This window comes from Phragmites australis, chromosome 14, assembly GCF_958298935.1.
Source record: "Phragmites australis chromosome 14, lpPhrAust1.1, whole genome shotgun sequence".
Taxonomy (NCBI): Eukaryota; Viridiplantae; Streptophyta; class Magnoliopsida; order Poales; family Poaceae; genus Phragmites; species Phragmites australis.
In genome coordinates this window covers 24,141,845-24,158,916 of record NC_084934.1, presented here as the reverse complement: position 1 = coordinate 24,158,916, position 17,072 = coordinate 24,141,845, and the positions used below count along the sequence as shown (strand labels likewise).

At 43.2% G+C, this 17,072-nt stretch overlaps 1 protein-coding gene and 1 pseudogene across 2 annotated transcripts; both read left to right on the top strand.

The window, feature by feature from the left end:
- Positions 1-1,948: 1,948 nt before the first annotated feature.
- Positions 1,949-6,923, top strand: LOC133890880 (protein TIC 20-I, chloroplastic-like). Of its 2 annotated transcripts, none has more exons than XM_062331502.1 (3): positions 1,949-2,170; positions 2,721-2,876; positions 6,149-6,923. In XM_062331502.1, exons 2-3 carry the CDS (start codon positions 2,750-2,752, stop codon positions 6,784-6,786), a joined length of 765 nt encoding a protein of 254 aa, XP_062187486.1. In that variant the 5' UTR covers positions 1,949-2,170; positions 2,721-2,749; the 3' UTR covers positions 6,787-6,923. The 2 variants fall into 2 exon arrangements, with proteins under 2 accessions (XP_062187486.1, XP_062187485.1); XM_062331501.1 differs by having other exon boundaries at positions 1,950-2,170; positions 6,146-6,923.
- Positions 6,924-10,753: 3,830 nt separating this feature from the next.
- Positions 10,754-13,677, top strand: LOC133890881 (HVA22-like protein k; annotated as a pseudogene).
- The last annotated feature ends 3,395 nt before the right edge of the window (positions 13,678-17,072 follow it).

The following is a 17,072-nucleotide window of genomic DNA, read 5'->3' as shown; positions in this document are numbered from 1 at the left end:
CCCCTTCTTCATCTCCGGATTGGCGGGTATCAAACCAAGTACACACTCTTTTCCCGGGGCTCCCACAATTCCTCCAAGAGCTCACCGAGAAATCCTGTTATCACCAAGACCGTCTAGGTGTTGCCAACCATCAAGAATAACAAGCCTCAAGCTTCACTTGACAAAGACCAAGCCTAGACAACAGCTAGATGCACACTTGTTACTCTTCAAGCACTCAAGCAAGTCCTTAATCCTCAACTAAGAATTTAAAATGGACACAAGTGCTCTATCTCTTGCTTCTAAATGACACACCAAGTGTATGAACTGCTACAGGGTCGCAAGAGCACCAGAGATGTCCAAATGGGTGGGTATTTATAGGCTATGGATTGAAAATTAGCCGTTGCCTAACAACCCAGAATTTTTCTTAACACCGGAAGGTCCGGTGTGAATAACACGCTTCACACCGGAATATCCGATGCTAATACTTCTGACAAAATAGCCGTTAACTGTTCCATTAGCCGTTAAAACTCCGGTGATTAATCCTGGCCTACAACGGATCATCCGGTGCATTAAAATGGGCCAGATGATAGTTTACAACCTCTCTGTAAAAATTCATCCGGTGATCATCTTTACTACGCCGGACTATCCGGTGTATAGAAATTGTTCTGGACTTCAAGGCTTTCTATTTATCCGGTGATTTCACCTATCGAACGCCGGACTATCCAGCGTGGTCTTCAACAATTTTTCAAGTCAGAACTCTTAAGAATTTACTCCGGTGAACTCACTCTGACATCAGAGGATCATCCGGTGAACTGAAATTTTACTGATTTTATCTATTTCAGAGCAATTTTGAGTTCTACCTTCGAGATTTGGAACCAATGATTTTCTGAGGTTAACCTAGTAATAGAAAGTCACAAGTGTGTATCGACTATGTCTAGACTCTCCTAAGTCAAGCTACAATTCTTAGCCACTCTTTATAGTACGGTCAAAAGACTAAGATTAAAAAGAACCTATACTACTCTAAGTGTCCTTCATCTCCTTGTGACACTTAGATCTAGAAGATCCTTATCCTTCATGTTCTGGTCCTTTGATTATCACATAACTCTTTTAATAGGCAAGAGTGTAAAGTCACCATTGACAATTAAGTCTTTCTTTGTTCCTTAAAAGCTGAAATATTAATCACAATGATATGGTTGTCATTAATCACCGAAACCCTTACCTTTTTCTTAGGGGTCTAGATGCTACATCCTGTACAAGTTTGTTCCATTTAATTATCTAAATAGACGAGACCCTGTCCAGTAGCGTCTCGTGTAACGTGTAAGTATGGGCTCGTATTGGCAACTACGCTACCTAAGAGAGGGAGACTGTTAGGAATTCAAAAATTCAAAAAATTATATGTGTTTTAAATTCAAAAATTACAAATATATGTGTTTTTTAAAAATATTATACTTCTCTATATGTCGTACTTCCAACAAATGATAGATTTAAAAATAAAAAATATTATATTCTAATATTTTTTAATTCAAAACATTATCGAAATAGTCATGAACAATTAGGAACAAATTTTATGTGTAGATTATGCTATCATCTACCTCTTAAAAAAATTAACTCAAATAATTACTTGTACAATAAGAAATTAAAAAGACAAATTTTAGATCTTTTTGTTTCCTAAAATTTGTATTTTTTATTGTACAAGTCATATTTTTGTCTGAAATTTTTTTGAGACTAGATAATAGCATCCTCCACACTATAATTTATTTTTAGAAATTTTCATGACTATTTTAATAGTATTTTAAAATTTGAGAGCATTGCATTACATTTTTATTTTTTTAAACCTTTCGTATGTTGAAAGGCAACAGGTCTGTGTATAGAGTTGCAAAATTTCAAAATAGACATGTATATTTACAATTTTAGATTAAAAAAATAAAAATAAAAAGGTCGACTCTGTTGATGGAGAACCTTCGTCTTCGACAGTGAATTCCAGAAACTTCAGGGGCTGGTCTGCAACGGAAGAATCCTATCTTTTCCTACGCACCGGGGGACTTCACCATCCCGACTTGGGCGTCGCTTGCCCAGCCACTCCGGCGTCCGGCCTACTCCTCCGGTTCGCCGGAACGCACCAGCCTGACTCCGGTCCCAAGGGTCACCACCGTCCGCCGCGCCGATCGAGCACTCCTCGACCCACATCCGGGTATCCTTCCTTGGACAGCAGCCACACTCCTCTCCTCTTCCTTCTCCCGTCGGCGTCCTCGTCGTCCCTGCAGGCCACCGGCGTTGGGTGGAGATCCGTCTGGACGCGAGGAGTCGACTCATTCTGCTATTGGTTATAATAGGATGCCTAGCTTGCTCGGACGAATCGCGCGGGCTGTTTCCTTCTCTCCAGCCTGTCCAGTTCGTCGCCGATTTCGTTTGTTGTAGTACGCACTAGTTTGGGTGGCCTGGTTTATTTTCTGATTTTTTTTGCGGGGTTTATCTGAACGACTGAACCCCCATGCCCAACGTTAAGTCCTATAGAATCTGACAGCCTGATGATGACTTCAGTTATTTTGTCTCTTCAATTTTGTGTTTGCATAACAATTTCAAAATGTTAGTTGGGGTAAACCAAACGCTGCATTGAATTTTCATACCGTTACACGACTGAAGCTCATTATATTTGGTTCATCCATTCCCTTCGCATTTCCAGTTACTAGTGTCAAACCAAACACTATCTAAAATCTAAATTCGTTTACATGTCTGCACAGGTAATTGTGCAAGGCCGCGCACATGCAAGATGGTTCTCTGTCAGGGCTTATCTTCTGGAAATGCTCAGCTGCTAGCCTTTCCTTGTAGATCATCAAGTCTGAAGAGCACTCAGTTTCATGTTAAGAGGAAGAATTTTTCTGCACAAGCTGTAAGAGGTAGGAATATGCCAAATCTATTTTCTTTTGGTCAAATTTGCTGCAAATCCTCTTTTATTGCCCACAGTGCTTTCTTGATTTTCTGCTGTTATATCCTCTTTATTATCAGTGATTGTGAATTACCCCCATACTTTTATAGTGTAGCGCTGGCATTCTTTCTAAAAAAAAATTCTTAATGCAAGCCTTTCTTCACTAGTCTAAAACTCGTCTCAATACTTTCTAGACAATAAAATATGAGCTCAATCTTTTGACAAACTGCATGCATCTTCAGACGCCCAAAAGATCTTCCCATTCAACATAGATCATTGTGCCCAAAGCAAAGTTCTACTGTTTCTTTGTTGGAACAAAAGGTGGGAGGACTATTTACTGAAAATATGGGTTTCTTCATGTTGGAATTATGCAACTCAACTCTATTCCATGCCCAAAGGGGCTAGATGTACAAGGTACATATGCAGAAAACTCCTCCAACTAGACGGAAAAACCAAGCTACATATACATGTATCTAACACCCCTCTCAAACTCATGGTGGATCTACAAAATACTAGGTTTGGAGAGGAAATAGCTGTGTTGTGCCCTCTTCTGTGCTTTCATGAAGAAATCTGCTAACTGAAGTTTTGAAGGCACACAGTGAAGAGAGACAACCTCGTCCTGCACCTGCGATCTCATGTACGAAGCATAAACTCTGATGTGTTTGGTAAGTTCGTGCTTCACGGGATCCCGAGCAATACTGATCGCACCGGTGCTATCAGAGGAGAGAGGAGTCGGTGCAGTAACTGTCACACCGAAATCCTCAAGGAGCCACCGTAGCTAGGTGACCTCAGCTGTCAACGCCGTCATATCCCGCAACTCAGCCTCAACACTCGAACGGGAAACGACTATCTGCTTCTTGGTTTTCCAGGCAACCAAAGAGGATCTAAGGAAAATACAGTAGGCAGAGAGCGAACGACGATCTAAGTGATCATTAGCACAGGTCGTATCAGAATACGTATGAAGCTAGAGTGAGCTGGAGCGAGGAAAGAAAAGACGACGAGAAGCGGTGCCACAAAGGTAGTGTAGAACACGGAGAAGGTGGGTGTAGTGTAGTATAGCTGAGTGGGAGCAGAAACAAACTAATTGAGGATGTGGACAGAGTGATCTTATGTAGCTTATCTTTTGTAACTAACTGAGTATCACTTGCATGTGCTCCACATTTGCTGCTCGTGCACTACACAATCTTGTGCATCTCTTGCTTTTTACTAAGTTGTCTGATGCTATACTCACCTGGAAACGTCATACCTGATTCATCTAACCAAAACCGATTCTGGGATACAGGTTATGTGTTCTCCATGGAATTTTGAAGAAATGGCATACCTAATAGCATCCCATACTGCTACTCTAGTGAACCACCTTTCTGGTAAATCGTAGTTCTTTCAATCACAAACAACCCAACAGCATTAGGTGTGCAGGGATTACAAGATTTCACTTTGTAACAAATTCAGATAGAGTTGCTTACGTAAAAATTGGGAGTAGGAATCATTGAAATATACCTGAATAAGTACCGAATTTTAGTTGCATGTTGATACACAAGTTTAGTGAGATTCTTGGAGTCATGCTGTTATGGGTGAGAAGAATTGTCGGTGACATGGGAACCAGGGGTTCCCGAGTGCCGAGGCCAGGACAGCAGAGTGCCACGTGGCGCCCTCCCTCGGGGATTATCTCCCCGAGGTCTGAGAAGACCAAGTTCCGGGAGAAGGTACTCGGGGTCATGAACAGTGGTCCCCGAGCACCCAAGTTCCCTGAGGACCCGAGAAGATCAAGTTCCGGGAGAGGGCGCTCGGGGCCATGAACAGAGGTCCCCGAGCACCCGAGTTCCCCGATGACCCGAGCATATACAGTTCCGGGAGAGGGCGCTCGGGGTCATGAACAGTGGTCCCCGAGCACCCGAGTTCCCCGAGGATCAAGAAAGGGCATATCCGGGAGAGAGTGCTCGGGGCTATGAACAGTAGTCCTCGAGCACTCACAGTTCCCCAAGGATCTGAGAAGTCCTTCGCCGGTGGTCCCCGCATGGGCTCGGCGGTGAGGTGTCAATTGGCGAGAGGCCCGATGCTGCATTTAAGAGGGCGCGTGGCCTGTCACTTCCAACCACTCCCCCACGCCTGCTGTCAGTCCCTGCCACAGCCTGGTAGGGAGGCGTGGGGGCATTTAATACGGCGGGTTCCATCGCACATCATCCGGCGCGCTTCGGGATATCGTCGCAAGGCTCGAGGCATATCGCCTGCCGCTCTGCTGTGTCAGGTTCGCTCTGACCGGGCGGGCACGCGGGGTGCTCGGTGGCTGCCCGGTGGGCCATCCCCGCGGCACCCGTTGAAAAGAGGGATGATGACGACAGGACCGGACGGGGCGCGTTTTCAACCCCCCATCACATTAAACTGCAGCCCATGATGGTTGCTTTCCATTTATGACGTCTTGGAACTCGCGTCATCCTTTCTGTGCGCGCTAACCGCCCCGGCGGGTATAAAAGGAGGGTGGGCTCCCCGGAGAGGGGAGACCAAGAGAGTAGTACAATCAAGCTCACTGCAGACCGCACAGAAGACAACGACTTCTTCAGGACGAAGAACAAGAAGCACAATGCTCTAGACTTAGACAAACATCTTTGTAACACAAGAGATCCTCAGAGAGGCATTTATAGAGCATTTATAGCATACATACAGGAGTAAGGTATTACGCTCCGTGCGGACCGAACCTATCTAAAATCCTCTGAGCATTTATTTCCCACCTGCATCTCATTTACTCCCATTTATTTCACATACGAGGTAGATTCAGATTCATCCTCCGACCGAATCTCAAAGGGGTCCCTCCGAATCCCTACTTGTGAAGTTTATCCTCCGACAAGAATACTGTCCCAGTTTGATACACAAGCTTAGTGAGAGATTCTTGGAGTCATGCTGTTATGGGTGAGAAGAAGACTGTCCTTTTTTTAGATTTTATTTTTATTTTTCAAAACAATATTTTTTATTTTGTCACTGAATCCCACTGACAACCTGCTGGAATCCAGTTTCAGCCGGTGGAGGTGATCGTCCTGGTATCTAAATCGAGGACCTTGCTTTAGCTATCTCCATTGGTTTGATGTTGCCGATAAATATTGGAAGTGAAAGCATTTTGCCAGTGTTATAAATCCCAATTTGTGTACTATTCAGGAGTTTCTCCATAAATTCAATTGTCACATTATTTTATTCTGGCGCCTAATTACTAGAATGAATTTGACTCTAATCATCACCTATGTTTTGTAGTTGTTGTTGATTCCTTCCATCATTGTATGCGTACGTCATTCCCAAGTGTGAACTCTATCAAGAGCATTCCATCACTATCAACATGGCACAATCAGCATCTAAGGCCTGAAGTTGGTTGTCGAGCATCCTCTCTGGCATCATTCAGCTACCCCGAGCTGACTTCCAAACCCAGATGGTGGTGGAGAACTCTAGCTTGTGTGCCATACTTGCTGCCACTCCACAACATGTGGTCTTATGCTGACGCCATCTACCAGCTGCACACATACTTGCAGGGGTTTTCGCTATTGTACACCTTCATCGACACCATGACACTACTTCCTGGGTGGCTCTTCCTGGTGATATTTATGACAGTCTACTTCTTCGTTGTGAGACGAAAATGGTCGCCACACTTCCTAAGGTTCCACGTAATCCTGGCTATCCTCCTGGACACCGGCTCCCAAGCAGTGGCCACCATGTGCACCTGGATGCCAGGCATCGTGTATCAGGGGAAGCCCATGCAGTACTTCTGGATGTCGATCGCGTTTATACAGATCTTCTCAGTGCTCGAGTGCATGCGGTGTGCTCTTGCTGGAATGTACCCAAATGTCCCGTTCATATCGCACACAGCATTTATACACTCTGATCTTAATTTATTCAGGTAGCCAACTGCTTACAGTATCAGGTCTAGGATTTCAGAAGTGTGGTTTTTTGTTCTCTAGGCTATGTTTTGTTCACATTGAAGTCTCATATGTAATTGCTACCAGTATTGCGTGCATTTATCATTATTGTTTTCTCATTATCTTTTTAGTCGGATCTTGTGAGTTTTATCTCTAACCTACCACGACTTGATTGGGACAAAAGTTGTTTTATGGCATGCTGTTACAACAGAATTTGATTACTGATACGATCGATTAACTCAGATGTTGAATTGTTTGTGTTTCGGTTTCATGCAGTTTTTTCCCCGGGAAATATGTGAATTCGTGTGTTCCTCTTGTGCTTCATATCTGAGTCATGCTTCGTTGGGTTACTGCATGCCTTTCCAAATTCATGTTCCCTCGTGGCCTGAAGCCTGAGATGCTGAAATTTCTGTTCAATTTCTCACTCTGTACAGCTTGTGGCTGAAATTTGGGGTAGGCAGCGAGTCAGAGAGATCGATGAAGGATCAGTAGACAGTGGTGGAGAAGGCAAATGCCGATTAATTTAATATCTGTTCGAGTGTAAGGGTCTTTTTTTTTGTTCGTGTAGTCAGATCTGTGTAAAGACAGTGTTGCTCATTAGTTCATGAGTTTTTTTTGTCGTCAAGAAATGGTATGTTCCGTGTGAAAAAAGATGATAGGTTCATGTTTCGGTACCTTAAAAAATGTTAAATATTTGCCAAACGTGACCAACCAATCACCTTTTTAGCACATCGAACCTTTATACAGTCTCATATTCGATCTACCAATTACAAACTCAGCTTAGCCTGCATTAGCAGCTGCAGTCAACCAAACACTCTTCTTTTCTAGAATACAAACCTCTTTAGTCTGCTTTCCCTCATCCAGGATATACACTACAGCTCTATAAAACCTTATGCAGGTAATCAAACACGCCCAAGGTGGTTTAATTGATACAAAACCAATTCTCGCAACCGAACCCACCTGTCAGCACAAATGTTTAAAAGAGCTACTCCCTAGACAAAAATATTTGATGTTTTAGACATGGCATTATCTCTGAATATACCTTGATCATTGTTTTCTATTAAAATATAATAAATTTATAAGATTATGAAAGAATTTTTAAGACAAATCCACACATATGATTTTTATGTTTAAAACTAAATATTTTAATTGTTATTGATAGTCAAAGTGCTAACATTTTGATCAAATCTTGTCCAAAACATGGGCATTTGTGATTAGAATGAGTAATACATTGTAACTTCTAATGGCATGAACAATACTAAATATTTATAGCTAGGTGTTTAAAGAAAAAGAGTGTTAAACATCTATATAAAAATTATAATTTTCAATCTTAACAAAGACTATATGTGCTTAAATATTGTTAACTATCTTGTTAGTATTAATATAAGCAGCAATGCTTAAGTAAGCATCTTGCCCTCTATCTAAATACTTATGCTATTACAGTTGAGAAAAAAATCAATTTTTTCTAAGCACCTTATTGTACATGCTCTAGTAGTTACAAGAGCAAATACCTCTAGTGCATGACATTTTGGGTAGGTGTGAAAACCACACTTGTTTGAAATAGAGGGGGTTTTAGGGAATTTGGTGGGGATTCGAACTATTCCCGTGTCTTGTTTGGAGTTTGGATGAGGTTGATTTAGACTCGAATTTCCTGTTTCAAGACTACTCCAAAGAAGCGGTATAAATCATCAACTAACCGGGGACCAAATTGTAATGACCCAAGGCGGTCATGAGTTTATAATTATTTGTTTGCCACTGACCAATGACACACTCCTAAAAGCAACTCTCTCGAGATGATTTGCTAAAATATCACTGGACCATAGAAACTTACTCATTTGCTATTTTGAGCAATTTTTCACCGTCATGTGGTATTTTTTCTTTCTTTGCACCGGCTGATGTGGTAATCCATGGGAAATGATCACTCTACCCCGCACCTCCTATATCGCACACGCGTGTCGCCGCCGGCTCCTCTCACACACACCGCCACCGCCAACTCCTCCCTCACGTGCGCTGCTGGTGGTGGTGCATCGCCCTCGTCGTCCTCCTGTCGACGACGAGCCCCATGGAAGTGGAGCGTGACAGCATCTTTGGCGTGCACCGCGGCCTCAGCCCCATCATGTCGTCGATCATGGTGGCTGTGGGAGGAGGCGTATTCTTGGGAGCCATGGAGGGAGCGAGGAGCACACAGGTGCTCGGTGGTAGTGGTTGACGAGGCGGGCGACGGCGGGTCGGAGCTATCGGTGACGGGCGCGGCAGAGATATGTGGCGGAGCAAGGGGCTCGGCCATGATGGGCGGCGATGCTTGCGGGGGAACCTGTAGTGGCGCACGTGGGTGGTAGAGAAGGTATGGGGAGGAGCCAGCGGCGGTGGCGCGCACGGGTGGCAGACGAGGAGCAAGGGAGGAGCCGTCGCCGTCGACGCGCACAGGAACTCTCGATTGGTGGACGGAGTGGTGCTCCTGCCTGAGCTCTTCGGCGACGCGCCATCCCCGCGCCGGCGGATGTGCCAGCGGTGGCCCTCGCTCCCAAAGTCTCCGCGCCAACACAGTTCCCACTCGCGCCTCTGGCCGACTCGCCAAACACCACCAGGAGAGAAGATGAGGGAGAAACGAGAGAGGGGTAGAGTGGTTATTTGCCGTGATAATCCACGTCAGCAGTGCCAAAATAATGAAAAAATGCCGTTTCCCAATGGTCCGGAATCAAATTTTTGAACCATGGAACTCTAGTGTTTTCAGTGTCTCTGAATGCAGCACGTAAATATTCAAATTCCTGAGAGTTAGGGTGATAATCTGATACATTGCTTGCAAGCTGAGCCATGGATTGTATGAATAAGTTTTTTTTTTCGAAAACAGTAAGGGAATCCCCTACTATGCTATGTATATATAAATATAAGGGATGTAACAAAAGGAAAAAAGATCCCATTGTACATCGAGGCCCTTAAGAAGAGGCCCAAGGAAAAAGGAAAGAAAAGAAAGCCAACAAAAACAGCAGCCACCAGGATTGGGCTATGCAGTAGAGGATAACCAAGTCCGAAAGGAATCATGCCGAGGAGCGCGCATCCTACTAAGTTGCAAGTGAGCTTCATTTGTGAATTCCCTTTTCCATCCAGCAAACGAAGGGTTAATATTCCTGAAGATGAGGTCATTTCTCCTTTTCCATATGCTCCAAGCGGCGATGATAAAAGCTTCCATGAAGAAATCATGAGGAAAGACCATCTTGGCTTTGTTAATCATAAGAAAGAATTGAGCCTGAAGATCCCAGCTATAGAGGAGGTGATTCCAACATGTAGCAGCAAAGAGCAGGTGAAGAACAGATGGAGGGCAGTCTCCACCCTGAGATTGCAGAGAACGTAGTTGTAATCATTTCCATCAATCTTGCATTTTTTTTCTTTTTAGAATGTTTCTGGTGTTCAACTGATCCATGAAGAGAAGCCAAGTGAAGATTTTGAGTTTCTTGCTGCATTTGGATTTCCAAATCCAAGTGATAGGAAGCGGAACAGAAGTGTCTTTGTAAGAGAGGTAATAGAATTTTCTAGCAGAAAAAACATTGGATCCCCACAGGTAATGCCATTTGTCCAGATGATTGATGGAATCTTGCAGATGGCCTGAACAAGAAAGTGACTCTCAATCGACATATCCTCTCTAAACTGTGCCACTGATATGTTTTCATTCTTTGCCAAAGAAAAGAGTCTAGGAAGACTTTTCTATGGCAAGAGTTGTTCCACATATCATTCCATAAGAGCACTGTTTTGTCATCCCTAATTTTGCATGAAGCAATACCGTGGAGGAAATCCAGAAACTTAAGGATGTATAAGTTGGCATACTATTTTACAACTTATCTATAAGTTCTCGGGATAGATTCTTGGCTACTTTCATGACCTCCAGATTGTGCACTTGCAACTCAAAAGTTATTGACGCTTCGTGTTAAAACTGTATTTGCTGTCATAGGTGGGTTTGCGGCTCTTACTGGCGCCACTAAGCTCTAATATAGTCATCCGTACAGCCAGGTACTTGTTAAACATAGTAAATTTACCAGCATTGCGTTACCATATTGTTTATTTTCGTCTTGTGCTTATTGGAAGTTGGAAGTTGTTTGACACTTTTTGGTGAGAAAAGATTGACAGCTTATTGTATGTCTGTACCATAGTGCCATATTGTATGTTAATGAACTGGTTACACAGATGTTTATACTTTGTCATTGTATTGTTTTCAGTTTATAATTTTCTACAATCAGTTGTTATGTTGAAAATAATTATTTCTTTGAGCTGAGCATCATCTGTGCTACAACATTCTTATTGGCTATTAGGCAACATTATAATGTTAAATTACATGGTGGTCTAATGGAATGAATAAAATAAAAATAATATTTTATTCCGGCAATCTTTTCAATAGTGTGTAGTATCGTAGTTATTAGCAAGGAATTCATCCATCGTTCACTTCATGCTGATGCAGTTGTGCAGTGGGGATTGGTCTACCTGTGTACTCCACTTTGAGAGCTATAGAAGGATGAAAAGGAGAAAGAGTGGTTGCTCTTGTGTTGGGCATGTCTGTATTAAGATGATACTTTAAGTAAAATTGTCATCATTACCTCAAGCAGCTTCTTTTACTATATTGATATGTCACAGTACTTTCTGGAATCATTCATCGTATATTCAATCAATTTTCTTTTAAATCCAGCTGACCTTTCTCAACTAGTTTTAGTAAAAATGATGTTCATGTCAGTGAAGTAGCAATTGCAAAAGGACCCACTCTTTTCATGATTCCTTAGCTGATGAAATGCCAGTATGACTTATTGGGTTTTAGTGTAGAGACTTAAGTGATGTGATTGCTGTTATAACAATTTATGTGAATGTTCCTAGAAAAATAAGAAGAGTGAGAAAATTTAGTTTAGATGGAATCAATTAAACAAATATAAAAATGCAGTTGTCTATGTATTCACTTATTTTGGTCCCAAATCTGCAGTCAAGATTTTTGTTCATTGCTTGTTGCTTGTAAAATTGTTATCTCAACATTAACTCCTGTTCGAATTGTTTTGCAGCATGTGGATCTTTTAGCATTGTGGAAGTCTTTGTAGATAAGCTTCTTTCAAGGTATGAATGTCTGATGTTATTGAGGTGTTTGAAATGTTTATGATTAAAGAATTATTTCTTGTTTGTTAGCATAACCATGAATAGCAATGACACTACTACTACTACTACTCTAGTCATGGGCATTTGTTTGTAACCTTTTCATTCTACTCCTTGCAACCTTGTATTAAACTCCATGTACTCTTGCCACCTTTAAGAAAAAACTTCTGGTTAAAGCCCTCACGCAGGTTGCACTGCAGTCCTTGCTGGTTGCTCTTAGAAAGTTAGAATGCCCGAGTGGAGTGTCATGACAAGGGCCTAAACAGTAAATTCATTGTTGCTGCCATAGCTACAAACAGAAAGGACATAATTATGTAAAAGAGAGGGTTGCCTGAAGGCGCACACTGACTGATATATGGGAATGATACAGTGACTTACAGAAAATGGTGCATTCAGAGTCATTTCATTTGAGTTAAAAAGCCTTCAGCAACTTGCTGCAATTTGTAATTGTGCTATACATTTGGCATAAGTATCATTCTCAGTTCGCATTTCCCACTACCGCATTCTCATTTCGTAACATTGTCTGTGCATTTTATTATGATTTCCATTTGACATAAGTAACATGTCTTGTAATTTTGCTATACATTTGACATTAGTGTGTTGTTTTCAATTCTACCTGCCTTAGAAACTATTTGAACATTGTTCCGTTGCTGTTCTGCAGTGTTCCTCTCTATTATCATACGAAGTTTGCTATCCTTGCGTGGCTCCAGAACCCTTCAAATGGTGTAAGTTGTCAAAACTCCCTCACCCTTTTCCCTTGCCCTTCCTCCCTCCAAATTTCTTATAGGTTTGACTAGTGCTGTTTGCCTCTCTGTGATATGACCTGTATCTCAAATAGCACTGCTTTCTTTGCATTGCTCAGCACAATCTTTTTCCCCTTTCAACTTTCAAGAACATTGCTGTTGTGATTATATAGCTGAAGCCCATTCCAGTCCTCTCTTATTAGGAGTTTGTTGTGAACTTGAGATCAAAGCTCTATATATGTTGTTTTCCTTTCTAGTGCTTAGGAAAAATATATACTTTTGGCCTCTTTTAAAAATCATGTCCATGCTTTTTGTGACAAGATTTGTGCTGCCTTTTGGACATATAATGTCATCATATTTTACTACAAGTGTCACTATTTTTTGGTGCTTACTGTATCTTCAATAATGAATGTTTCGATAGAATTTGTTGCTTTTGTTGTACCGATAGCTATGTTCTTTTCGGTTCAGGGATCAAAGCATGTATACCGAAGATACCTGCGTCCATTTTTCCTGAAGCATCAAGCAAAAATAGATAGATTTCTGAATAGTCTGTCCAAGGAACTTGTAAGTGTGTTTTTACTATGCATCTCTATACACTCTATAGACATTTTCTGTCATCGATATAGTACTAATGAAAGTAATATTGTTCAAAACCAGATGAAGTTTGTCAGCAGCCACGAAGATGAAATTCGTTTTATAGAGAACATGGCCATCAGAGGTGCTACAACAGGCACAGAACTGGAAGCAGACCATGTATGCTCAGAGACTAAGGAAAACAGCATGCTTGTACAGACAATTCTAGTTCAGGAAAAAGAAGTAAAATTTGCTTAATATTGGGCCATAAATAATTGTTGTAAATAGCAGTGCGATAATATGAGCATGGATTTTATACCACATATCGAAATACAAGAGTAAAGCAGTAGGTATTCAAAACATATGACCTTAGAACAAAAGACAGCAAGTCATTAGAAACAGTACCAATTATCATGTGTTCATCTTGAAATAGACAGCAGGTAGACAATAATTATGAAAATGCTCTCAGAAATAATATAACAGTTGGTCGTAAGACATTCAAATCCTGCTTCTATTGAAATATCACTGACTGGACAGCTTACTAAGACATCAGCTAGATCTAAAACCTGAACGGATTCTCTAGATTTAAACCATCATCAAGATTGAAGAACAGTGCCGCTGTCCCAAACAGAGAGTAATTATTCTGACCAGAGGAAGCAAAGTATAGCATAAACAGAGACAAAACTTAATAGCTAAATCAGCTATCATATCTAGAATCAAAAGTAAGCATGCTGTGTACTAACAACCACACTGTCCCGGGAGACACCAAACAGGCAGCTCTTTGGAGAACCAAATCAAAACATGATTTCCAAACTATAAGACCAGATCAAATATATATACACCAACTAAAACATCTAGGGGTTGCCAAATATCACCGAGAGACTAGAATGTACATGTCTAACTAGCTGAACTCAAAATCATGCCCAGTCTCAGCACCATTATTCATCATCGATTATTAACATGAATCTACCTATGCTGTCAAGAACAGAAGAAGGGAAAATACTCGCAAAGTAATACGCTGAAAAGAATAGAAGACCGAGGCAAGGCATGACTATACAGCCGCTGTCCTAGAAATCCAATCACCCGCCAGTTGTCGTCGATGAGAGGAAGACAAAAATACAAAGCCTCACCGCACCGCATCGGCGTGTGCGGGCTAGTCTCAATCACAGCTTCGACTAACCCCAACTTCGAAACTCCTCCACACATCGAAGCACTAGAGCCAAAGCACGAGCACCTCAAGGCTCTGGTTCAGAGATGGCAACCAAGATCAGTGAGAAATCCATGGGGAACCGAGGGGAACCAAAGGAGAAAGTAGTTTTCTGTGCGCCCTCCAGGGAGAAGGAGCTGACCTCCAAGATATACATGACGACGACGCCTTCCAACCCCACACACCTGAAGGAAGCGGAGGACTGTTGTGCCGTCCTCACCCATCTGCCGCCCCTCGCCCCTCTCTCTGCTTCTCACGTGTTTTTCCCAGAAGCTAACCCTAGCAGTCCTGATGCCTCCCATAAGACCAAGCCCAAGGGAGTCTCTTCACGGGCAGATTCCCGTCGTGAAGGGATTCCCGTTCCCTTCAGCGCTTCCAACGGTTTCCCTTCACGGTTCCCTTCACGACGGGATTCCCAGGGTCATTCCCTTCAGGATGGGATTCTCTCTCCGTTCCCTCGCGATTCCCCTCGAAGGGAAGCTGTTGGAGATGAGAGGAAATAAAGGAAATAGGAACGGGGAAGGGAATCGGGAAGGGAACAAAATGAAGGGAATATGGTTGGGGATAGTCTAAGACCACCACCACGTGGGCTTGGGCCGCACAAAGGCAAATGGGCTAGCAAGAGAACCTAGAAAAAGCCCAAAAAATCGTGCTCAATCTCAGCACCATTATTCATCATCGAGTATTAACATGAATATACCTGTGCTATCAAGAACAAAAGAAGGAGAAAATACTCACAAAGTAATATACTGAAAAGCATAGAAGACCGAGGCAAGGCACGACTATATAGCCAATGTCCTAGAAATCCAATCACCCTCCAATTGCCGTCGACGAGAGAAAGACGGAGATACAAAGCCTCACCGCACCGTGTCGACGCGTGCGGGCGAGCCTCGACAATCACAGCTTCAACTAACCACAACTTTGAAGCTCCTCCACATAATCCCTCCACACACCGAAGCACCAGAGCCAAAGCACGAGCACCTCAAGGCTCCGGCTTAGAGATGGCAACCAAGATTAGTGAGAAATCCATGGGGAACCAAGAGGAACCAAAGGAGAAAGCAGTTTTTTGTGCACCCTCCAGGGAGAAGGAGCGAACCTCCAAGATATACGTGACGACAACGCCTTCGAGCCCCACGCACCCGAAAAGCAGAGGACGGTTACACCGCCGTCACCCATCTGCCGCTGCTTGCCCCTCTCTCTGCTTCTCACGAGTTTTTTCCAGCTAACCCTAGCAGCCCTGATGCCTCTCATAAGACCACCACCATGTGGGCTTGGGCCGCACAAACGCAAATGGGCCAACAAGAGAACCTGGAAAAAAGCCCGAAAAACATTAGATTTTATGCAATTCTCAACAATAATTACATATCCGGAGACAAATGGGACCTCAACTTGTTAACGTTGGTCTTTTATCATATGCTTGCATGGCATGCAGTTAGATCTCTACTGCAGTAAACGTATATGTCTTGAGCCCTCAACATAAACTTTCTACTCCCTCCGTCCAAATCGCTAAGGCATGTTTGTTTTTTCGATTTGTCCAGAACTACAAGGCGCGTCTACATCTCTTTCACGTCGTACCCCTCATTGAATGCACCTTCCTCATCAATATAGCAATGCGCTATGGAAAATAAGCAGACGCATAGAAGACACATCTGTTTTGTATCCCTTCCTTCTCTCCCGTCTCCCATAACAGAGGGCGCGGAGCTCGCCGGTCATGGATGTCACGGAGCTCGCCGGGCACAGATGTCGCAGTGGGCGAGGATCAACAACAGTGGGCTACAACATGATTGTGCCAGACTTCAAGGATGGAAGCAACAATGAGGCTGACATGGACGACGATCTCGCGGTGGGCACAGAGCTCGCCGGGCGGGCGTGGGCGCGGAACTCTTCGTAAGTCAAACAATGATGACAGCATGCATACATGCCGGACTTCGTCGACTGTGTAGATCAAGCTGGCGACATCATTCCTAACTCCGATGACATGGCGTATGTGTTGGATTCTCTCGTAGGTGAAACTTGTATCCCTTACACTCTTGCAGACAACATGGTGGTTAATGGATCATTTGATTGCAACCACTACTACAGAAATGGGCTTATAAGTCGGTCCATCACTGGCGGATACTAATGGGCCGACAGTGATGTGGCATCATTGCTGGTTCATAAGCCATGTGGGAAGAATATGTCATCGTGGCTGATGAACTAGTAGTAATAAAGGTCATCACTGCCAGCCGATGGCTTGAATCGGCACCGATGCCCAGCTCCATCATCATTGCCAGCTAAAACCACCGACCGACAGTGATACTAGAACATCACTACCGGCTGGCGGTATGAGCTGGCAGTGATGTGTACAGTATAAAATAGTGGCCCTTCCTCCCCTAAGCCCGAGCACAGCATCGTCTTTTTGGCCTCAGCGACCTTCCTCACCCTCACCAACGTACCACCACTTCTGAGCCCTCTCCGTCCAATTTCATTGCTCGTTGAGCTTCACAATGCCACACCCAATCTTTTGCAAACTCTAGTTCAATCGTAGCCCGTCATCACCCAGTGCTCACGTAAGCCGGCCGGCCGCGAGCTTGCCCACCTCCCCAACGAATTCTGGGCTGCGAGCTGCCTCTACCCGAGCCGAA

Excerpts from the sequence above, each read along its gene's own strand:
- LOC133890880 (XM_062331501.1), top strand. The coding sequence starts at position 2,750 with ATGGTTCTCTGTCAGGGCTTATCTTCTGGAAATGCTCAGCTGCTAGCC. Across the intron at positions 2,877-6,145 it reads TTCTGCACAAGCTGTAAGAG|TTGTTGTTGATTCCTTCCAT; the intron begins GTAGGAATATGC and ends TATGTTTTGTAG.